The sequence below is a fragment of the Netta rufina genome (assembly GCF_964035555.1).
Source record: "Netta rufina genome assembly, chromosome: 2".
Classification (NCBI taxonomy): domain Eukaryota; kingdom Metazoa; phylum Chordata; class Aves; order Anseriformes; family Anatidae; genus Netta; species Netta rufina.
Window position 1 is genome coordinate 133,273,338 of NC_140124.1, and position 24,624 is coordinate 133,297,961.

The window sequence follows — 24,624 nt, forward strand, 5'->3', positions numbered from 1 at the left end:
CAAATTAACATAAATTAAAAATCAGTCAGTACAGCAGAATAGCACACCACTAGTGCCAATATCCATGAAAAGAGGTTGTGCCTTAGACCTATCCCATATTGTTGGGTACATCACTAATTCTTTAGGACACAAGAGGCCAGGGACAAGCTGCTTTCTGCAACAATTACGCGTTCTCCATCAGGTGCAGCATTCATATCAGCTTCCACTCTACATTCAATTTCCTATTTCTCTACTTCAAACCATCTTCTTATTGTGTGGATGAGACTGGTACCAATTTTGAATTTATCATGAGGAAGACTGTCATAGAGTTACTTCAGCTATTTGTTTCTGTCATTAAGAATGACCTCAGAGTGAACAGAGTACATTTATAGTATTTCTTCTTACACATCATATCTTAAGTTATTTGTGAGGCCACTGATTACCTTGGTCAGTCAAAATCCAAATCCTACCAGCCTTGGACAAAATGATGAAAATGAACACATAGCAACTGATATGTTCCACGCACCATGGAACAGCAGCTTCTCTGTTCCTCAAATTTTACCTCTCAATGCCAGCTGAACTTATGCTAAAAGAAAAAAAAAAAAAAAAAAAAAAAAAAGTATAAAAATAGGATGTAAAGCTGTTGGACAAAAAAAAAAAAAAAAAAAAGATTTTCCTCTCAGACAGTATGAAGTTAGATTTTGGTAGATTTATTACACAGTTGCTCTTCCCACAAGAAGGAGGAAGTAAAACTGTTTCCATGGTGCAGAAATTTTATCTTCTACATGACTTGTAATTTAGGTATGTTTTGTATACAAAAAGCAGAAATTTTGTCACCACTGCAGCTACAAAAGCATTTGTGAATGTGACTTGTCACATATTATTTAAACTGTTCACACCATCTTTAATTGTAGGAAGAATATCTGAAAAATTTCATCACATCGCTCTTGCATTTAAAAATATCAGTCTTTTAGTTCATTAGCACACTTCTCATAAGCACATGGATACTCTTGTTCTTCAATCCAAAAAGGCAGCTACAGATATCCAACTGTCAAAGCATTTAACAGAAGTAAGCAAGTATTTCTTTAAATAATAATAATTTTTAAAATACCCTTCCCTCGTCAGTAACTCACCACCCATGGAGTTCATTCTGAAATCCTAATTTGTTACTTCTTCAAGGTAGACAAGTATCTTTGTGTGCACATACAGAGATGACACTTCATTGCACCTTATTTCCAGCTACTGCTTTGTAGAGACCTAGACATTTAATACATATCTCTTTAAAGAAATTGGAGTGAATTTATTGTATAAAATTATGATTGGCATGGTACAGAAAAGTTCCTTTTAATGCACATTTCCCATTAACTTGTACACAAATATTACAAGTATCAAGCAAAATGCAAAAGTCTTAAGAACTAGTTCCATACTACAAAAGTGTTCACATAGTGAAGTTACTCTGGTTACAAAGTGTCATGGAAATAAAAGCACTTCAAAATACATATTTGGGAAATGTTCTTGAATAGTCAACACAACCTTAAGTTAGTTAAAAAACAGAAAGAGAAAACCTCTTCATAACACTACTGCTGTTTTAGCAAGATGGAGCAAAGTTCAGATCAGTTCACTTATTCAAGGATTGTTGAATTCCAAGGAATAAAACACTTTTAAAAAGTTTAGTTAAGAAAGGGCTCAATCATACTGTGATGACAAATAACGCCATCAAAAGCTATCTGGCACTCTTGTTTTCACACAGGAGCTGTCAGAGGCAGAGATGTGTAAATGAACACTTCCAGGTATATACAGATTGTCTTTTTTTAAAAAACAAACAAAAAAGGAGACAATCTGAACTTTGTTATTTAACTAGTTTAGTTCCTAAGGTCACAAGACCCAAGAACAGCCGTCTGCAAAGGATACACATTTAAATAACAAAATTGAATTTTACTACCAAGGAATGCTTAGCTGTCAAGTTATCCACGTACTGTACATCCTCACAATAAGACTGCCAAAGGCTACCAGATCTCTGCTTCCCATCTACCTTGAAGACCTATTGTTTTCAACAAGACAAAAATGGCTGGACCCTACAAACAGCCTTACAAAAAGGAGGCACAGTCATGTTTTGTTAGAAAATAACACGAAGACTGAAAGCATCCTCAAAAACTTACACAAAAATAACTACAAAATAAGTAACACATTATTGTTGTGTCAGATGACTTGTGTGTGTTTGAGCAATTGAACATTGGTGTGTATATCTACAGGAAACTCACACACACAACATGTCACCTTCAGGTGTTATTGATTTCCTTTTGCCCACACAGATACATGCATACACACACACAGGAATTATTACCAGGTTATCTAGTCTGTTCAAATGCAGTGAAAAACAGTCCATAGCACGCATAAAAGGAGCATTATCCAATACAGTGTTGTCTTGCAAAAATGGAGTCAGAATTCCTGAGTCTCAAAGACATTACTGTCCTCCTCCATTACTGGATTATTTATTTTTCCAAAGAAAACCTCTAGTTTTCATTTCTTCACTGTGATGAAATTTATAATAGATTGCGTCTTTAAAAAAAAAAAAAAGAAAAGTAAAACTTTTAGAAAAAAATACCAACTGAATTTTTAAAGCTTTTTAAAGGGAGGGAGGGGTTTACTTATAAAATAAAGGCCACCTTCATGTAAGATTAGTAGTGTTATATCTCATACTTTTTGTTTGAAGGATAGATTTAGCTCCCTGTTCTGGAAGCCTTATTATATGCAGGTATGTGAGCTGCAAAACATCAATCAAAAGTATTTATAAATAGGATTAACATGGAACAGCCCTTTGTTACAATCACCAAGGTGGTAAAACCAATTCAACAGTTAGCTAGTTCATGAAGTTTCCTTCAAATAGTGCTAGTCACTGCAATCTATTATAACTTCTGCATTTTCCCTTTTCCTTTGCATATTACACAGTGTAACTTAAAATGTTATTTAAGAGCACTTCAGTCCCACAATGTAGGATTTAAGCTTGTGTGAATACATATGCATGGCTCTGCAACATTTTCAATGACTTACAAAAATACATTCAACCAAAATTTTATATAGGGTTCTCTCTTTCCCCCTGCCCCCCCAGTCAGAAATGAAGGAAAAGCCAAATGGTCCCATCATTAGCAAAATAATACACTCCAAGGTCTGGAAGCAAAAGCACATTCAAGGATAACATACATTGAATTGCGTACTTTCTCATTCATCTTTATCAGTAATAAAGTTCTACTGCATATAATTATTCAGCCTTATAAATAATGCTAAGCAGAAAAATATTTACCTCTGTGCTACTTTTCTCAGTTTATAGAAGCATTTCTCAGTTTATAGGAGCAAAGAAAATAAACAAAAAAACTAAAGTGCAGACTACAGGCCATGATAGGCATAATAAATGACCAAAGGTGCAGCCAGACTTGCATTTACATCTTAAGTTACTTCACCATCTTCCATTTTTTGCTAGAAGTCACCCCACGTGCAATTCAAGAGCTGGTCAGTTGGCTTGTGCCATAGTACAACCTGTAACCATTTGAATTCTTTTTTTTCAAAGCTAGTTGAATTGTCCATAGATATTTCTAGGCAATAGCTTAGGTTCACAAAACCTTACTTTATTAATACTTGAAATCACACAATATTGACACCTCCCCCAGAGAACGCCACTGTCCTTTTGTTGCAGTAGGTCATTGAACCACCGATGCTCGGCTGACAGTCTTTAACAAGAGATGTCTTCATTTCCATCTCACATGCTACAATAGCTGCGTTCAGTTCCACTTGAGCTCGGTGAACAACGTAAAACATAAGTCCTATGCTGATAACAATCTGCAAATAAAACAAAGGAGTGATATAGGCTATATGAACTGTAAGCATGAATACAGAGCAACCGTTTAGAACAAAACAAAGTCATCAATGTAAAGATTCATGGAGGCATCTATTGACTTAATACTTCATACATTGAAAGGCAGATGAACTTAACCAACAAGTAGTTCTAAGTCAATGTATACTGCTACTAGCATACCAAAACGCAGACAATACAGAGAACTTCAGTGTTAATTTGATTTGAAGATAGAGGTTGTGTGTTTCCATCGTCCCCCCATATCCTTTTAGAAAGCAAACTCCCCACACCATATCTCTTGGCAAACCTAACTCCACAAAAAAAATGGCAGTGTACCACTAGAAAGCAAGAAAGCTATTTTCCAGAAATCACATGAATAATAGGTTAAAATGTTAATGGTTATCTGCAACTTGCCAAACAGCGGAGGCAGGATGATGCAGAGAAAAGGAAGTAAAACTTCTTGTCCTTGCCCCGCCAGCACGGAAGACTGCAAAAAGCAGCAGTGCTGCTTCTCAGACATCAGGAAAAAATAGGACAGAGTCACAGTTTCTGAGCAACTTACAGGAGCCTGTATGGGTTGTACTTGCTTTCTAGAGGATGGGCTCTGGGGAGGAACAGATGTTCATTTTTTTTGTTTTAGGAGGAAATATAATCCAAAAGTAAGAATTCTAGTTTACATTTTTTTGCTCAGTATCATATTATTAAGAATTTTTTAAACTTTCACCATAGAAATCACAAGGAATAAGCCAGGACAACTTTTGCTTAGAAATCACTTGTTTAATGACATTAGCATGGACTACACTTCTGAGAGTCAGCCTTTGGTTTCAGTAAAACACTGGTTACAGTCTTCTGAAAAATCTGAAAATCCTTCTTAAAAATATATAAATCCTTGAATAAAATCAAGCTGTCTCATAATGACAGTCCCTTTAAAAGAAGTAAAATCTTCTGACTTTTAAAAAATGTTTTATAAAACTAGCTGAAATCCATAACTTTCTTTAAAAAAAGAAAACAAAATAGAACTTTATGTTCTGTTGCAAATAAACATAAACAAAGGTCCGGAGTCCAAAATCTGAACTTCATTAATTGGCAGGGCTATGTTTTCCAAGACATTAAGGACCATCACTTAAAACATCTGTCAGCATGGCATCAAAGATGTTAGAATATTACAGAGTAAAAGGACTGACAAGTATGGCCATAGTGTAATTGCACAAGGAAGACATATTGGAATCTCTAGCCCAACCTGCTGCTCAGAGCAGACTAGCTGTGAGATCAGACCAGGTTGCTCAGGACTTTTTTCCATTCAGGTCTTGAAACCTTCCAAGGATGAAGACTTGACCACTCTCTGGGCAGCCTGCTCATTGCTTCTGGTGAAAACTATTCCCTTCACTAATTCAAGTTACAGGATTCAAAAGACCGCCAACTGAAATGTCAAAAAGAGACTACGGATACCATGTTCTGAATTAACAGGAAAAACACTATTCTAAAACCTTACCCAAATATTTAACCTTGACTAGTTTGAAACCAGTAGCCTCAGTTGCCTAGATGAATAATTTAAAAAATGTACACACAGACAACCGTGAAACGTGAAGGATTTTACTAAGCCAAAGTCCCATCAAAGCCACACAGCCAGGCAAAGCACCAGGCAGATGCCTGAGAAAAAAAATGGGAGAACATCAGTAATTTCTCCACTAATGGGCTCCCCTTGCCTTACTCAGTTAGTTCTTAAGAACTGCTCTCAAGGTGGTGAGCACTTCTGTTCAAACTTTCAACTTGCACTTACCTGACCAAGTTAAACTGCACTGGCAACCCACATAACCACAAAGAAGAGTCAATGTCATTATAAAACAAAAAACAAACAAACAAACAAAAAAAAAACTTAAGGGGGGGGTGGGTACGACACAGGAAAGACCACTAAAAACTACTAACTCCTGAAATAACACTTCACAACTAAAATTAAAATTAATCAAGTACCACTTATTTTCAATTTGATCTATTGAAAGTATTTACCTTACATGCACAAATGCATTTTTAATACTCAAATCTTTCTACTAAGACTCTAAATGTGTTCCAACAACAGATAAATAACACGAAACAACATGTAAATGTGTTCCATTCCTAAGTTCCACTTAAGAACATACAAGTTTCAGGAGGGTGATGGGTTAAAATGGTCATAGTTGGCATTTTATCTTAGCACTGTTAAACATCAGCTTTGTGATCATAAAAGGAGGAAGATAAATGACTGCAGCATGAACTGCAAGTCAGCAAACCATGGTAACTGCTGGTCTAACACAACCTAGAAGTGCCAACAATGTCAGAGAAGGCTTTAATATATAATCTTGTTCTGATATGTTCATTACCTTTATGCTTGCAATTGTCTCCAACTTCAGGCTTATCCCTAAGATTTACTGACTAATTATTTCATCAGCTAAGCTCATCAAAAGGTACTGTGCACTTCTGATTAATTTACCTCCTTGCAAAATTAGGATATTTTGGTGTAGGCATTAGTAATATACTTCCACAGTACCTTTCATCCTAAAGACCTACGCAAAACTGAAACTGTTCAGTGTTAACGGTGAACATGGCACAGGTTCTGGGTCAAAGCACCCTAAGCATATTACAGCTGGGAGCACACAGACTTTTGTGTAGGGGTGGTTTGACAAGTCTAAAATTCGGCAGGAGATTACCGCAGAGGGCAACAGAAAAAAAACTTGACAGGATGAAATTGTGGCAGAAATAGAAAAAGAGAACACTGAGCAAGTTCTGCTTTGTATCACATGAGGTAAGACAAAATTAAACTTTAACGGGAAAAAAACAAAACCAAAAGAAAGCAGAACACTGGAAACCTGTCTGTCTGGGTTATCAAGCAGTCATTATGCCCGTGAAAAATGAGTGTCACCTCAGCTTTACACAATCTACTGAAAATACCGAAGTTATAAATTAAACACTTCTAAAACACCTGCTACTTTTCAATACCATACACCACAGCTCGGCTCTCAGACTGCAGGAGGTCGGCTGCCGCAGACTAGGGAGTTGTTATGCCAACAGAGAGCAGCTCCTAATACTTGAGACAAGCATCTGCCCCGCACATCCTATAACCCAGCTCTTTTATGCTGGAGGCTCTACAATCTCAAAGAGAAACCAGCAGTGCAAAATCTCTACATCTCATAGACATTCCTAAGAGCACAGTCTTCAAAGTGAAGATTCAATGACTTGAAGAGACAATGCTATAGGAAGAAAGGTTGCCTACTACCTCCAGAAGCAAAATCCTATCTCAAATCCCACCGGTACGGCAGATGAACAACAAATAAAAGGGATAAAGAATGTTCCCAAACAAGTAGAAGACTGTTTCTGAGAGTAATCACTTATGAAGGTGGACACAGAGTGACATTACTGTTACCAAACTCTATGAAACCCCTCGTATTAACTTACCTGTAAACTGAATATAAAATAGCCACTAACACTTTGTTCTGCGATCACATCCTCCATGGTACGCAAGGTAGTGCCCAAGTATGAGTTCAGGAGCTGAGTAGGAAGCAGCCCAACTGAAGAAGCCATCAAGTAGCTGGGTAGGGACAAATCTGTAACCTATCAAAAAAAAAAATAATAATGTAAGAAGCCACAGCACAACCTACATGTGTAACCAATTAGACTGCCTCTCCCAGAAACATCTGTGCCAAAAAATAAAAACAAACTTTTCACTGTCAGAGAACACAATAAAACAATATGTGGCTAGTTTTCATCTGGCCTTTTTAAAGTTACTACATTTTATTTAATTTCATCGTACATTAAACAATATCTCTGTGCAAAAGTCGTAAGTAAGGATGCAATTACACCGTTCGCTTGAGACGTTTATTTCTTCATGGTGAACAGAGCCCTGCAATTTATGAGACTGCGAAGAAAGTATTTTACCAAAAGTGAAAGTCTAAAGCAAAAATTGATGTATATCATCTATTTCCTATGGGTTTTACAAGTATGGCAACTAATAAAAGAGGTAATTGTTCAAAAAAGTCACTGTACTAAATAAGATCGAGGTAAACAGAATGGCAGATACAATTTGCCTCTGCAATTGGAGTTATATCTCTCTTTAAGATATATATATGTATATTGATTATATGTCTATAGATATATAAATAGGCATCATGAAGATTATCTACCAAAGGTTATTTTATATCAAACTTCGATTAGTGAACAAAATAGTAAATATGACTATAGTTCCTGTTATTTTTTCCTGGAAAAAAAAATGAGTAACATTTCAAGAGATCTTCATCTCTTTGCTGAGAAATTTCTCTTTGTAGCCCTTACATGGACAGTTTATATGGAACAACTTACATAGCACTAGCTAACTATCAGCAGCCACTGAAAAATGCTAAAATCAAGATCCAAGAGTCCAATATAGATTTATGCAAGAAAATGAAAACAGAATGAAACAATGGGTTAAAAATAAAATGTCTATAGAAAAGGCGATTTTGAAACAAGCCATCTAATGAGTTTTCTAGACTATTCAGTTGATCAAATAATAATAAAACAAGTTCTAATTAAGAACAGCTCCTAACACTGGGAGTCTACATGGAAATTATTGACCTTGACAGTTCTGTACAATGATGAAGACAAGAGAATAGCAGCGAAGTTATTTATTTCATCATACTATTCTTAAAATAAACTTTGATTACTATGAAAGTCACAATGCTGGATTCTCGCAGCTCTAAGCACTATGAGTGGAAAGTTTTAGGGAGAAGGAAGGGCAATGGAGGAGGAAAATGCAATGGAGCATGAAGATCAAGAATAATTCATGGGAATAAGATCCAATAAGCCAATTCCAATCTTCACGCTGCAAATTACAGCTCCCATGGACTTAAATATATATCAGCAACACAAATAATATATTTCCTTCTCTACCCAAGTTTAATTTAGATTTCTAATGAAAAAGTGCTACATAATCATGTCAGAACTTCATATTTGACTGATGCTTTCAAAATAGTTAAAAAAAAAAAATAAATAGTAATCTGGGCCATGTAATAGGGATACATAACCAAAACTTCCCTTATTGCCAAGAGAATGAAAGAACTGCTATTAAAAGTCTCTGATATACTAATGCTGAGGCAAGATTTGCTAAGTAGGACACTGTCATTAGATCTAATGGAGCTGGGAAAGTTCCCAAAGATTGCTTTAACACTCCTGGGCACCTCTTTCATTTCTGAATATGTATTAAGGACACTCTAGTTGCAGAGGAGCGTGTTTGCACATCTGTCCTAAAGCATCCGGACACTCTGGGCCACGAGAGAGACAGCTTCCAAATGAAGGAGAGGCTGCCAACAGACACGCTGGACTGTGATTTGTGCATCCCGCTAAAAGGAGAGATAATGAGAAGAAAGAAAGAGTCTGTAGGTGTCCTTTTAACTCCTGGTTTGTGGGTTTTAGATCTACATCAGTATCGCTTCCCCCAGAAAGGGTAAGAAAGAGATGGTGTCCCTACCTGAAAAAAAAAAAAAAAAAAAAAAAGAGACATTTTCAGTAAAACTTACGGCTTATCTTTCCTTCTGCAAACTTGTACCTGTTCTAGAGGTCTGCCAAACTGCAGTCCGTGTGGCCACACCGCCAAACAGAGGCTCCTAGTGTTTCTAGGGAAAGCTCACGTCAGCAAAAAAGTAACACCAAAATCCCAAAGCAAGCATGGCTACATCTGTGTTACAGGCTGTAGCAACATGTTAAAATAAATTTAAGAACAAACTAACTGCTCTGTTAACAACAGTGTTAAACAGAAACTCTCCCACTGAGCCCTGGACAGGCTTTGTCTGATAAAAATTTTTGTGCTTTCTTTGCAGCTGACCCCTTCGGTTCGTTTCTGTCAAAAAACAAATGCTTGTGTCAGGATGCTGTTAGGGGGTCACATGCCTCCGGGGACTGCTGCAGACTTCCCTCTCCTGAATTCCTGAGTCCACCTGTTTCAGATCAGGTAGGCTTAGCAGCTGAGAGCAAAGGACAATACTGATGCTTTTCACTTACTCGAGGAAAAAAAAAAAAAAAAAAAAAAAGGTACAGAACAAGAAGAACCAAAAAATAGCTACCAACTCTCCAACAAGCAAAGTAAGCAGGCTGCATATGTGCCTGCAAAGCACTTAACATTTTTTGAACTCTCACTTCACCGAGAAGTATTAGTGAAATATTTCTGGAACCAGAGACATTCACTTGGACACTAAAGTGTTTAGTCAGCTTACCTCTCCTACATCACACCCCTCTCAGAAAAGAAAAAAAAAAATTATGAATTCTGATCTAGGCTACACCAGGTACTGCAGATAATCAGTTTGCATGTATCTGTCACCGGGGACCCACTAGCTGGAAGGAGGTGATAACCTGCATACCATGCCCTCATCCAGACCTACCTTCAAAATGTTCAGGGTTGCAGAGGGGAGGGCTGTGCATGGGCAAACACTTCAGCAGGAGCTATCAGCACAGCACTGGCCACCCTGGCAGCACGTTACAGGAGCAAGAAATAAGCAAAACCCACTCAAAGAAATATACAAACATGCTTTCATTTTACAAGTCCCAAGGTTTTCCAGAAAAGGCATGTAAATATATTACTCTGCTGCTCCCAATTCTCAGTGCTTTCCCAGAGAAGCGCAGAATGGCCTCAAGGAGTTTGTGTCCGCCTGGTGAAAAGCTAAGAAGAAATTCCTGTTTCTTAAAAAGAAATTTTCTACTTAACACTGTTTCAAAAATATGATCCTATCACTAGTCAAATGCCAGGAAGCTCTCTTCCTTCTTCCCATAAATTTCCCTGCAATTGCAGCTGCCCACAGCACTCAGCACACGGTGTGTGCCAGCCCCGCAGATGACCCTTCTCACCTCGAGGTTATCACTTGGTCCCCAGACCTCATGTGTCACTTCCTCCCTTCCCTTTCATTCAAGTATCACCGGTCACTCAGTCTCACCAGTTTAATTATAAACATGAATACAGAAAACAAGCATAAAACAGACTGATGGAAAATTAAAAGATACTTAAGTTTTCTAAAGACTTCAGTTCACTCTTCTTCACTATTAAGAACAAACCTTTTCAAATTCATTGCTTAAGTAGTTAGCACAGGGAACAAATGGACGGCTAGGACACCCCAAATCCCCTTGCATTTTAAATTTAAGTAGTGCATTAAGTTTTCAAATAAGTCAGTTTTCAAAGAAATCACAGCTAAGTCTGTGTTGGTAGACTTCTGTATTTCACACATACCTTAAACTTGACTCAAAGTGAGAAAGAGCTTTGAAATCCCAGATTTGGTGCAACATTCTTATTTTTCAGTAATGTAGCAGTTCATGTTAAATGTTCTCAATTAAAGATTGAACACTACGTTATTTGACTAAGCTGTAAAGTAATAAATCAGGAGTAATAAATGCAACTCCCCAAACTAATTTTAGCAGGCAACATCCAAGTTATTTGACTTACTCAAGAATCTAGTTTCATCTCATTTCCTATTTGTTATTTTTACACTGAAACCTCAGTAAGAAAATTACTTAGCTCGCAGTGCTCTGAGAATACAAAATACTGATTTACAGCATCATTATAATATTACACTGGCCTGACTACTCTGCTGAATTGTTTCCAGACATAGCAGAATGGTTAGGCCCGGAAGGAAATCATTTTAATTTGGTAATTCTCTGGTCTCTTCTGATACAGCACTGCTGACTACTTCGGGTGAGACCCAAGAGCTATGGAAAACCAAGGCATGACAGCTCCCAGCCATTAAAAGGGTCCCAGCGTAAAAGCTTCATCAGGCTCGGGAGGGTCCCAGGCAGAGCTGCGTGCCCTGCTCCCTGCTGCTCTCGTCCCACTGGCCACGTCTGCATCCTCAGTCCCACAACAATGCAGAGGAGTATATAAAACATAAATGAAATGAGATTCTTCTCATTCCTAACAATGAAATGGTTAAAGGATCTACTTGAAATAAGTGGCTACAGCTCTTGAGACTAATGCCCCAGCACCCACATCTGCTATTAATTTTATACACAGTGATCGTTTATTTGGTGTGCAGGGGAAACCCTGAATATTCTGTGGATGAACTAGCTTAAGTTCTGCTTAAATACGAAACTTGGTATTCAGTAATCTACTCACTTCAACCAGCTGATTCTTCAAGATTAAGCAAGCACTTCAAAATTAGGACTGCAAATGAGGAAAGGATAGTGTGCCGTAAGAAAGTGGCAGACCAAATGGTTTATTTATAGGGTCTCTTCCTTAAAGCACATAGGAGTTACTGTTAAACATTAAAAATATTGCCCAATCTGGTGTGCTTTGTTTTGATTTCTCCACGTTAGCAGACACAACCGAGGCGTACAACAGTCTGAAACGGATTCTTTAGACAAAGCATTTGGGAAGAGCTGAGGTCTGAGATTGGCACCTCATCAACAGCGTGGACTCAAAAAGGTATACACCGTGTCCTTCCTTACTATCTCCTTTGAGATGATCAAAAAGGACAGAAAGATTGCAAGTTTTAAATAATAAATTATTTGCACAGTATGCATCTATCTTCATCTAGAAGCAGGAAAGAAAAGCAACCCAGCCCTTTGCCAGACTCATTTGAACTCACTTTCACTGATGCACCGAGTCCCTTTCCAGCTCTGTGTCTGTATCATACTGCTCTGCCCAAAACACGCTGCCTCTTTCACACGCAAGGACTTAACACCATGTATGGATTTGCTAGATGCATGATACATACAGCAACCAAAGAACTTTAATCTGCGCACTGCTTTCTTTGCAATGCAAACATTTATGTTAAGTAGGTTAGGGAGTAGTTTAGACGAGGCTTCTTGAAAATACAACTTTTCCACCCACGCGGATCACTTTACAAGACACAAGCTGCCAAGTCCTTCCACAGATTTTGCTACAAAACATCTCAGTGCATCCTCCCAATGCTTAAGCCTCGAAAGGGGGCAAGCAGACCATAACTCTCAGGCAGTGCCACCGAACGAAGCACCTAGAGAGCGTGTCTCCTCGGGGACACGCGGCGATGCTAGCAGGAGGCAGCGGGCTCAGTTTTATCACCACTAAAGGGAACCGAGGCTCCTCGGCTTCCTCCAGCTGGCCCCATGCAGGACTCACCGCGAAGACGGCGTTCTGCAGCCCGAAGGGGATGGGTGTGAGCCTGGCCAGAGCCACCACCTTGAGGCCGCTGCCGCCCTCCACGACGCGGACGACGGCGCTGAGCGTCGTGCTGCCCTGGATCCTGGCCAGCGCCCAGCGGGCCAGCAGCCGCCTGCAGGCCACGTGGGCCACCAAGGTGCCGACGAGGACGCCGAGCACCATCAGCCCCATGCCCAGCACGAAGCCGTAGAGGTAGCCGGCGGCCACGTTGAGCAGGATGTAGCCCCAGCCGCAGGGGAAGGACACGACGATGAAGCCGGCGGTGAAGAGCAGCACTCCGGCCAGGCTGTCCAGGCTCTCGGCCCACAGCAGCAGGTCCCGCAGGTACTGGCGCACCAGGGCCAGCGAGGCGAAGCAGAGCGCGGCCAGCACGCAGACGCCCAGGCAGCTCTTGCACCAGCAGGTGCCCAGCAGGCAGCAGGAGCAGCGCCAGCCCCGGGGCTCGGCCAGCCCGGCCCCTCCGCCGCCCGCCTCGGGCAGCTGGCACAGCAGCAGCTCGGCCGGCGCCAGCCCGCCCTGCTCGCCGTAGGGCCCCAGCAGCAGCCCGCCGGCCCCCGCCGCCTCCGCCGGGACGAAGCCGTCGCCGCCTCCTCCTCCTCCTCCTCCTCCTCCTCCTCCTCCTCCTGCCGCCGCTCCCCGCCTCCCCGCGCAGCCCGCGGCCAGGGGCGGCCGCTCCCTCATCGCCCCGCCATGGCCCGCTGCGGGCGGCGGAGCCCGGCCGAGGGCCGGCCGGGGGCGGGGAAGCGGCAGCGGGGAGGGCGGGAGGGAAGGGGCCGCGCTTCGGCTGCTGCTTCTCGGCCGCCGCCGCCGCCGCCGCTGCTGCTGCTGCTACCGCAGCCGCTGCCGCCTTCGCGCTGCCTCCCCTCGGCCGCGCCGCCCATCTCCCGCTCGGCTCCGGCAAGCGCCCGGCGGAGCGGCCGTGCCGATGTGGCAGCCCCGGACGCCGCTCAGGCAGCGGATGGGGAGGAGGCTGCGCTCCGGGGGCGGCGGCAGGCGGCAAGCAGCGCCCCGCTCCGCTCCGCTCCGCCGCGGGGCTCGGCGGCAGGCAGCGCCCCGCTCCGCCCCCAGCCCCGGCCCGCCCCGCTCCCATCCCAGCCCAGCCGGCCGGGTGTGCCCCAGCCGGGCGGGGGGAGCCTCCGGAGCCGCCCCCTCGGCTTCGCCTCACGGCCCCGGGCGCCGCCTCCTCCCCCCCGGCCCGCAGCCCTCCATCGGCCCCTGTGTGCCCTGGGGGCTCCTCGGCCCGCTTCTCACAGCCCCTTGGTCAGGGAGGAGGTTGAACTGGGGGGCTGCAGCCGGCTGTTTTCTGGCAGAAGTGTGTGCTCGAGGAGGCTCTGACTAGCCGGTTGCTCCCAGCCCCCCGGGATGTGTTGGCCGCTCATCTCCTCTACGTGAATGGGCTTCCACAAGCACTCCTTTTTCTGCCTCTCCACAAAGTAGAGACACCTCCACCAGGCAGCATCTGGGGTTTTGGGGTGACAACAGAGCCCCAAACGGGGAGCCAGCAGCCTCCAGCAAGCCTGGGGCACGGACGGACCCTCAGCCAGCAGCCCCAGGCCTGGGCACCCAAGGGGACTTCTGGCACAGCCGCATCCTGCTGCTTGCAGAAATGAGGGCAGCCAGCTCACCCAACCGCTCATCGTGTGCCTGTAGGCTCCGACACACTTTTGGATGATTTGTGCTGGAGTTTTGAGCTGTTGATAGAAAGAATGGGGCGGCCTGAATAGGCAGGGAGGGCATATTTGAGATGGGTGTTTTCTCAGAAGCCTCGCCTCTGCTCGCGGGCTTCGCGCTTCACTATTGCTCTGGCGTTACTAATGATAGCAACAGCACAGTGCAGAAAGGGTTCTGTTTTCTTTACAGCATTTAAAAGTACAATATGCTCCGGTGGAGTTATATTTTTCTGCTGGGAAATTTACCAGCGGATACAAAATGAGAATGTGTGTGGGAGTTGTAAAGGTTAAAAGATGATTAAACAAAAAAAAAATAAAAATACCCAAATCTCAAAATGAAGAACGTGTCTTCAGGAACATACCACAAATATGTTCACTTGCAAAATATGCCACCCAAAATGATATAACCTGGGTAATCCAACAAATCAGCCTAAGAAAATGACAGATGTCTTTGAGCACCACAGCAGAATGAAACAATCCTGGCAGACTGTACAGCAGGGAAGCTGCAGATAAATACCCATGGCATAATCAGTTGTGGTTTTTTTTTTTCTTTTTCCTTTTTTTTTTTTTTTTCCTGTTATCTCTATCTGAATATGATCTGATTTTGTGTGTGCCCTTTTCTCACGATGCAAACACAGGCAGGGTATGTATAAATGATAATGTCAAGAAAACCCAGCATCCCTGCTCATGAAGGATGAAGGGCATACTTACACTTTCAGTAAGGCAAACTGGGGAGAAGTGGTAAGGTAAGTTCAGCAGAATACCAAGAATATAAAATATTAATTTCTGGTTTTATACTAAGATCACATATTACTTACAAGCAGATTCAGCTTGTCTATATTTCTGTTCAGTACCCTTGCTTCCACAGGCAATGAAAAAGCCTGAGTGGAAACGTCTTTCAGAGTTGCATACTTTACACTGCCCCTATATTTCTCCATTTAAAATGCATCACCTTGTGCTCAGAGCTGTCATGAATCATCTGCTGCCACTCCTGAAGGTTGCAGGGTTCTGTATTTATAATCACAGAAAGCAGATCTGAAAAAGGACTGCAAAAGTGTACGAGTAACACAATGGCCCACCTCAGTTACAGTGCTGATATTAGACTCCAATCTATAAAATTATTGTATCTAGGTCATTAGTGGAGATTCTTCTACTGTCCTGAGGATGAAGGATAGAATTCCTTGATCTCACCCACTGCCTCCCCTAAAATGGCTAATCTCGTCATTATACAGATCCTCGGAGTGACAGCTCAGGAAGCAAAGACAGCACACAGATTTTGGGTGACGCTGAGCATGGTCACGAAGCAAGAACTGAAACATCTTGGGATAAACATCCAAGTGAGGCCACAGGGGGTTCAGCAGGAGCCCAGCAGAACTGGGAGTCTCTCCTGCATGCAGAGCCAGTGCAGCCACAGAGCTGAGAGGCAGCATCGGCTGGCTCCTGCGAGTCTTGCCAGCATGCCTACTTTCTTATCATCTGAAGGGGCCAAAAAGCAACCTCACCCTTGAAAAATTGCCAGCTGCTGGGCTAAATGGTCCGCCTTTCAGACTTACTAGTCACTGAGTCATAAAGTATTCCTATAGCAGGGATGAAGTAGTTGCAGTGGACTGATGATATAAGAAAGGCAAGATCTGTAAGGGAAGGCAGTTGGCTTTTGATAGACTAATCACTATACATAAAACAAAACAAAATAAAACAAACAAAAAACAACAACCACCACCAAAACAAACAAACAAACAAACAAACAAAAACAAAAAAAAAACACAAGCTCTTGGCTCTTGCGCACACTGTTCCTGGACATTCTGTGCTCCAAAAGATAGCTTTTTTTTTTTTTTTTCCTTACTTTCCAAGTAAGTTAGTTGATTTAGTAAATAATTTCCAACAAATGTTGTCTAACCTGTTCTTTAAAAAGACACATCTGGCCTTGTATGCCTCAGAAATTATATGAAGTAGTCAAAATAAAAGTTACAGGTTTAGTACATGTGAGTTTAAATATTTACATTACATCAGTTGGGACTACTCCTTTACTTCCTCAGGTTGAGGTACTTCATCTATCATTTAGGGTATTTTTTTTCCTCTCTTTATATTTTATTTTACTATATGCCAGCAATTCAATTTGACACCTTCTCCAAGAAAATGTGTTTCTATAGGAAGGTGCTCTCATGATGTGGTAGGTTGTACTGGATATTGAAGAAGTTTCATCATGTGAGTCTTCTTCCAGGCCTGTTTTGTAGGTCCAGGATATTTTTGTCAGGATTATCTGCTTTTTGACCCCAGCAAACTGATTTTGTCAGCAGAAGTGCCTCCATCTTATCTGCAGTGTTCCTTGTCATTTGTCCTCCACGTCCATATGGAGAAAGGAGCAACACTTTGCTCATGCAGGCAATGCAGATTTTGCTGTTTAACAGAGGATGAGTTGCAAATATTTTGGGGAAAATATTAACAAGGAGCAAGCTATGACCAGAAAAGGTATTCTGGTAGACCAAAGTAGGTCCGCAGGCTCCGGGTTGGGCACCACTGATTTAGCCTGTTCAGTCAGGAATGTTATATTTGCATTCACAACTTTGTCAGTGAATGAGAACTATGCTGAAGGATAATGCTAAAGGATAAAAAGCTATCATGTAGCTTTATATGTTTTTTTTAATTATCCAGTGAAAGGTGGTAGTTCGGATGTTGTGTCAGGAACAGGAGGTGGAAGAACAAAATCAACACTATTAGCACATTAGGATCATCCATTTGTTTTTTGGACAAATATTGATTGAGATGTAACAAAGTTTGCATGGCTTTCACCTGGAGCTATTTAAATTTTTAAATAAAAGACATAAACATAAAAAATGGAATACCCATAAAACTCAATGAATGTGCCCATAGAGAGTACTATTTGTTAAGTCGTAGAGTGGGAATCCAGACTGTTATTTTGCAGCTTGATTGATTAAGTGTCTACATATAGGACTAGAAACTTTATTACTTTATTTATAGTCCCAGCTGCCCAGCTGAGTGCCATACAATCATGTTAAAATCATTCAATGATTTGATTTACTGTCATAAACTCCTATAATTCAGAAACTTGATGCATTTTCATACATGTTAGTACAGAAAACGTGGTTAATACAGCAATTAAAACAAAAAAAAAAAGCTACACAGTACAAACAGATTTTCTAGAGCTGTATGAGCTGTATGTAAGGCATGAAGAAAATTAAATGCGTTAAGCAATGTGCTGACATATTTACATTGAAGGGAAGATTCTGAGACATCACTCTGGTATTAGATATTTTATAAATAGTGCCAGAGCTTAAACAAGTCCATTTCAGTTGAACTATGGAAATTTGTGAGGGTTTACAGGATATTCCTTGGAGTGTCCTAGCCAAGAAAGAGTAAATGAGAAATCTAAAACTTTCCTATACATAAAGCAAAAATACAGCGATATGCTTGGTACATTTATATCTGCTTTCAGCAGTTTCAGTAACAGAAAGCTTAAGATAATTCTTTTTAAAGACTCACATGGGATTTTTTCTCACAAAAGGATATCCTTAGGTTAATAGAAGAAACTTCCGCCTATTTTTCGTTCCATTAGATGACTGCTTTGTTGCCAAAAGACCACATTAGTCAGGGGCAGTTGGTGCAATGTAGTATAGCTAGCCAAAAGTTTGGAAGTCATGAAAATGGTCTTGAGGACCAAGCTAGCATTGGCAGCCCTGGAAAGAGGTAAGCTGTAGAAGAAAGACCCCTTATTATATTCATACTGTCTTCCTGAATTGCACTGTGCAGAAGTGGGATGTACCTCACAATGTTTACTGTGGAATTACTTATTTTTACTGGGGCCACAAGTGAGAACTCTATGTTCTCGTGCAGCACAATACCTGATGAAGTTCTTGAGAGCACTAATGTTTAGAAATGCTGTTTTGTTTGGAAGATTTGTTTGAAATGCATTTCAAAATGCATTTTAGATGACATGGAATAATGCATGGTGAGCAAAGCATACTTAAGAAATAGGTAACTGTTTTAGCAAAGTAATTTGGTGAGGTTGCTTACATAGTCTCTTCTCCACTTAAAAGTAACTAAAAGAAACATATCTAAATACATACCATAGTCAGGGCACTTTTAATGGAAGGAGTTTAGGAAAATGGAAATGTTAACATATCCGTAATACCACATTCCCATGCTTCCATGGTTTTCTAGCAGCATAACTTACAACAAGCTATCACATTTGTTTTGATACATCTGCAACACTTTTAACCCAATCCCAGGAGTAAAAGACATATCTATCTCATTTTAAAGCATTCTAGACTGAGTTGAAAAGCAAAGAAAAATAGACTGCATTTTTACTGTTTCTATGGCAAGGGTATAGTTCTAGCAGGTTATCAACTGAAGGTCAGTTTCTCATTATATTTTTGGACTAGTGATTTTTGTAAAAGTATTTACCATTAAAGGTTAACCCAAGATCCAAAGATTCTGGCTTAACAGCACAGTAATATTTGACTGAGTTTTCCCGTTAAGCTTTGTCAAGCAGCTTTAACATTAGTTTCAAGGCAGCACTGAAGCAGAACATTGTATTTGAGTTTGTGGGTTGGATAAACAAACACATATTTAAAAGTTTGCTGGTACAAAGCAGGCCATTGATCTCAGTTGCAGTAGTCAAAGATCAGAAAGAAGCTCAATGGATTTATTTTTTATATGTTGTCTTGATTTATAATTAGCTTTTAAGTAGTGAAGTTTAAGCCGCTCTTTCCCATCTTTGTTGTTATTCCTTTATCTGAGAAACCACAATGTGGTAAATGCCGGCAGGCATTGAGCTGTGTTTTTTTGTGTTTTTTTTTTTTATGCCTCTGAAGAAGGATGAGGATTGAAAAATTTCCAGTTTCTAAAATCAATGGCAGAATTCTTGTCTAAGCATTACACTATATCAGGCACTGTTACTGCAACAAAACACAGTTACATCAATCTACATGTTTACAATCCTGCTTGTAGTATATCTATTAAATTGTTTGTTTTCCTTAGTTTCCAGCCAGACAAACTAATGAGTACAAACTTCCTCTGAGGGTACATTCATATTTTACATTAGATACCAGTGGAAAAATAATAAAAAATATAAATTAAAAAAAAAAAAAAAAGCCTAATTTGCTTCCCATTCTAGTTATTATGGTCCTAGCCCCATGCAAAAGAACATTTTAATTCAAAGCCCTGTAAGTCAGAGTTTGGCACACTGCCCAACCCTCCTCTGCTGTGTTTAGAGGAGTGGCAGATTATGGCTGAGTTCAGAAAATGGTTCCCAGTCCATTCTAAGTGGTCTCACCTCTTAAGTGCTAAGACTGAGACATGGAAAGTGTGGAAGACTCCACTTCTTGCCAGCTTTTTCTGTGATCTGGTGTCCACACAGCTCCTCTAACAGCTGGGATCACAAACACCACATAGTTGAAAGAGCAGCAATCCATTAGGCTCAAAATAAAGATTTTGTTAAAGGCTTGGAGTGTCCTCTCTTTCTTTTGAAGCATTCCGTAGTCCACAGCAGGCTTAGCAAACACTCAGGAACTCCTAAGAGGTGCTCCACATCAAGCAGCTTAGGAGACAGACGGAGAATACAAACAAATATGATTGATAGATGAATAGATGAGAGAGTGAGAGCCAACAGGACTTAAAGAAAATATGTTGATAGTAAACCACGTGAAAAAGGGCTGTGTTCTTTTTTTTTTTTTTTTCTTCCCCATCCCCCTCAAGACACAAAAGGTGCCGAAAACACAGAAATGCTCTTTGGTAACTCTAAATGGAGTCACGCATGAGAGGCTACAAGAGACATGACAGAGGGACAGGGGCTATGTCCTTCTCTCCAGCCCCAAAGTACTTTGTCCAGGGCACCATCCTTGTGCCCTTTTCTACACTTGAGGGCAGCTTTTGTATAATGAGGAGGAACCTCTAAGGCTGAAAGAGACAACCCTATACACAGTAATTAAGATTAATGTGTTTGCTAAATATGAAACCTGTGTACAGAGCAGATCTCTATAGGGCACACAGCTTATGCAAGTAGGAGTCCAGGTGCATGGCAATTTGGACTTTTGAAAACAAACATTCCCAAACTGAACCTCTTACTCAGCTCAACAGAGCCAGAATAGCTGAGTTAAAAAACCTTATGACATGTTGAAACTACGTATTGATTCTAGGATTGACTTAAACTGCTTTAACAATGATACCCGAAAGCATGTGTTTAAACTAAGGTTATTTAGTAAACCTGGTTTAAATGATGTTGTTAGATAAAACTAAAAAATAAAAAGGATCCCAAAGCTGATCTTGCAAAGACTTAGCATGACATGAATTTTAGTCATACAAGGAGGCACTTTGGTCTACCCTCTTTCCGCAGCCAATAAAATTCAAATAAAAATTGTAGACAGTTGGCTACAGCATTACTAAACAAACAGAAAAGCTGCATGTCACTGATAGACATGTTCGGGCATAGACTTCCGCAAAACTTGAAAGCATCCAGAGGTTTCCACTGCTGAGCTTTACAGCTTATCTCTTCCTCAGCTCGGATCTTTACCTGCATTTGGGGTTTGTTGGTGTAGGTGGTTGGTAGGAGTTTTAAGCCGTCTACACCATTGCTGCTCAATCTTTATTTAACAAACTTCAATAGTTTCCACTGGACTACAACAAATCTTTCAACCGTCTGACTTTCCCGTATGTTGCTTTCCCAAAACACTATATAAGCATTTACTGTTGGATTTATTGCCTCCATCTGTCCCTTGGAGCACTTAAAATTACTTTTATAAAATATGCATGCATTAAATTAAGCACATTATACATTTGAATGAATCTGCTTTAAAGTGCTTTCCAAGTCGTCAAATGAAACAGGCAGCCTGCAAACCCAGCTACCCCTTTAGAAAATAAACGCATCAGCAGCGTATCAAAGATAGCCCAGGAAGATGTTCCCAGCCACAAAATGCAGTCTTTCCACATTATTCCTCCCAAAGCAACACAAATTATTATATGACCCATTGTAGCAAGTCCTAACTCAGGGAGATAATTTCTTCTTCATTGAAAGCGCACCTTAAAAGCTTTCTCCAACACTGACCCAGCTGTCTTTAAAAAACCTCTATGTAGGAGGTAATGTGTTTGCTTGATTGTTTACTTCTTGTGAACAGAAATAGAAATAAGGCAGAGGGTTAAGTTGGACACAAAGTTAGTTATTACAAAAACTGGGATTTGAAATCCCAGTAGTTCTTTTCTTCTATTATACAAATTTAATTTTTGTGAGTTATTTTCCATAACAAGTTCAAAGATGAACATATTTTTTCTTTCAAAAGAAAGTTCAGGATTCTGCACCTGGACAACCCTGGCTATATATACAGACTGGGGACTGAGATGCTGGAGATCAGCCCCACAGAAAGGGATCTGGGGATTTTGGTCAACAGCAAGTTGAACATGAGCCAGCAGCATTCTTTGGTGTCCAGGAGGGCCAGCTGTAACCTGGGGTGCATCAAGAATGGCATTGCTAGTTGGTCAAGGGATTGTCCTGCTCTGCTCTGTGCTGTGCAGCCTCACCTTGAGTCCTGTGTGCAGTACTGGGACATAAAACTATTAGAGAGAGTCCAAATGAGGGTTGTAAAGATGGTGAAGGCTCTAGAGGGCAAGACATGTGAGGAATAGCTGAGGTCCCTTGGTTTGATCATCCCAGAGGGCTGAGGGGAGGCCTCATGGCGGCCTGCAGCTCCCTCACAAGGGGAGCAGAGGGGCAGGTGCTGAGCTCTGCTCTCTGGAGACAGCAACAGGACCCGAGGGAACGGCATGGAACTGGGACAGGGGAGGGTCAGGCTAGTGGTTAGGGAAAGGGTCTGCACCTAGAGGGTGGTCGGGCACTGGGACAGGCTCCCCAGGGCAGTGGTCAAGACACCGAGGCTGCTGGACTTCAAGAAGTGTTTGGACAATGCTTTCAGACACATGGTCTGATTTTTTTGGGGAGGTCCTATAGGGACCCAGGAGTTAGACTCAATGATCCTTGTGGGTCCCTTCCAGCTTGGCATATTGTATGATTCTATGATTCCATGATAAGTTTGTGCAAGAAGAAAACTTTCCCCAAATTTCTTCATATTTCTCAGTTTGTTTTAAATATTCTGAAAACTCTGTTTCAAAGTACTTTGTATTCCTTCGTGAAATAGCATTCTTTAGTAACATACAGATATATCATACTGTTCCATCTTTAGGAAAACATTAGCTTTCACCATTATGTGTGGTCCCAGTAGTAACGCTCAACATCATCCTTTATTTCCTCTTTACACTTAACAGTGGGTGGTTCTATGTTTTCCTTCCTCCACTGTCTCCTTCCTGGCATTCTGCCTATGGCCATGGGGTAGCAGGCATATATTACTTCTTCAAGCAGTCATACCAGCTACTTCAGGCATGCATATCTCTTCCAATTAAGTTCTCCATGCCCCTTAGCAGCTGTTGCTTCTTTATCACTTTACTGCCAGATGGACAGCAGGCACCAGTCCTGAGCCAGGACCAGCTGAGATGCCATTCCATCCTTACAACAGAGGCACTGTTAAATTCCACACTGGAAACTGGATAACCTAACCAGATATATTTATTTTAATTACAATCTAGTTTCACTCTTCTTTATATGTGGTAATAATAATTGTCTGTGAGACAGGACTAATTTTGTACCAACAGAAATACTGAAGAGCCATTACAAAGACATGTACATATAATTCTTTAATGGGTCCTGAATGCAACTCCACACCACTTCAGTACAAAATTTGCCTTAATCTGAAGCATTCCTAATTTTTTATTTGTGCAGCAGGACCTCTCAGATTAGTTTTACATCTAGAAAGACATACAAGAATGTTGTTTAAAAAACAATTGCTATGGGAGTTACATTTTAAAGCACAAAGTCGATCTCACCTCCTCTAAACTGCACAAAATATCCATGAAAAAATCATTTGACAGGAAAAACAAAAAGATGAAAAATCACTGAAATATATTTGGATTTGTTTTTAATTTGAGCAAATAGTTACAATGTGGGATACCAGCGTCCCTCAATACAAAGCAGACCAAGTTACACTGCTAAACCGAGTATATATGCTGCCATGATAACCTGAAATACATCGTATTATTGAAGGAACTGGTATGCTACTTGCTAATTATGACTGGAATAAGACTATGGCATGCTCTATTATGAGCATTTCCATTCCACAATAACATACTGCAATTATAGCAAAGAGGTGGTGGTGCCTTTTTTCTTGACCTATGAAGTTATAAATGTTTCATGTATCATTGGTCCAAGGTGCCAACAGAACTGCTGGATTGCTGCAAAAGCATTTACTTCCTCACAAAGCAGATGTTGTAAGCCATTTTCTCCTAAATCATTTTCTAGATTGTATCTGGACCCACACTCCAGCAATGACAGAGACGTAAATTACCTCTGCTCTGAATTCATGGGCAAACTTGCTGTCCCTCAGGACCTCTGCTACCCTCAGTGGCAGTGACATCACATGTGCAGATGTCCCAAGCTGTCAACACCCAATTCAATTTATTTTGCTAATTCCTATGCATTTTGTGTTACAAACACAAACTACGTGTCTGGCTTACACTTAGTTAATGTGCTAATAGAGGTTGGCAAGTGTGGAGGAGGATTATGCCTTTCTTATTTGCATGCATGTCATTAAACAGATTTAGAATTTGGTTTGTTTGTTTGTTTTCTTTTGCAGTAGTTATTATTATTTTTTCATGGATTTTTTTTTTCTTTCTTACATGGAGGTGGAAATGAAAGTATTATGAAGTTCCATGAAGAAAGGAGAAAACTGGATGTGAAGTATTAAGCTCCTGCAGAGGTCAAGTATCTTGGGTCTGTGTAAGACCTTCAGTTTTTGTGATTTCTTCCTCATGTTTGCCTAGTTGCACCCTTCTTTAAAATTTGTCATGTACTTTAAACTTTCAACCCTTCAGGTGTTCCTGTTGTTTCAATATTCAGTTGTCCATTTGGCCAAAGGTAACAGCTGACTAAGTAGCTGACTACAAAG

General features: G+C 40.9%; 1 protein-coding gene across 1 annotated transcript; it reads right to left on the reverse strand.

Moving 5' to 3' along the window:
• Positions 1-693: 693 nt before the first annotated feature.
• On the reverse strand, positions 694-14,040 carry TMEM64 (transmembrane protein 64; the record flags this gene model as incomplete). The annotated part of the gene is given in 4 exon segments (XM_084281685.1): positions 694-3,813; positions 7,256-7,411; positions 12,909-13,566; positions 13,568-14,040. Coding segments are annotated over 4 exon segments (1,482 nt in total). The 3' UTR covers positions 694-3,618.
• Positions 14,041-24,624: the final 10,584 nt, after the last annotated feature.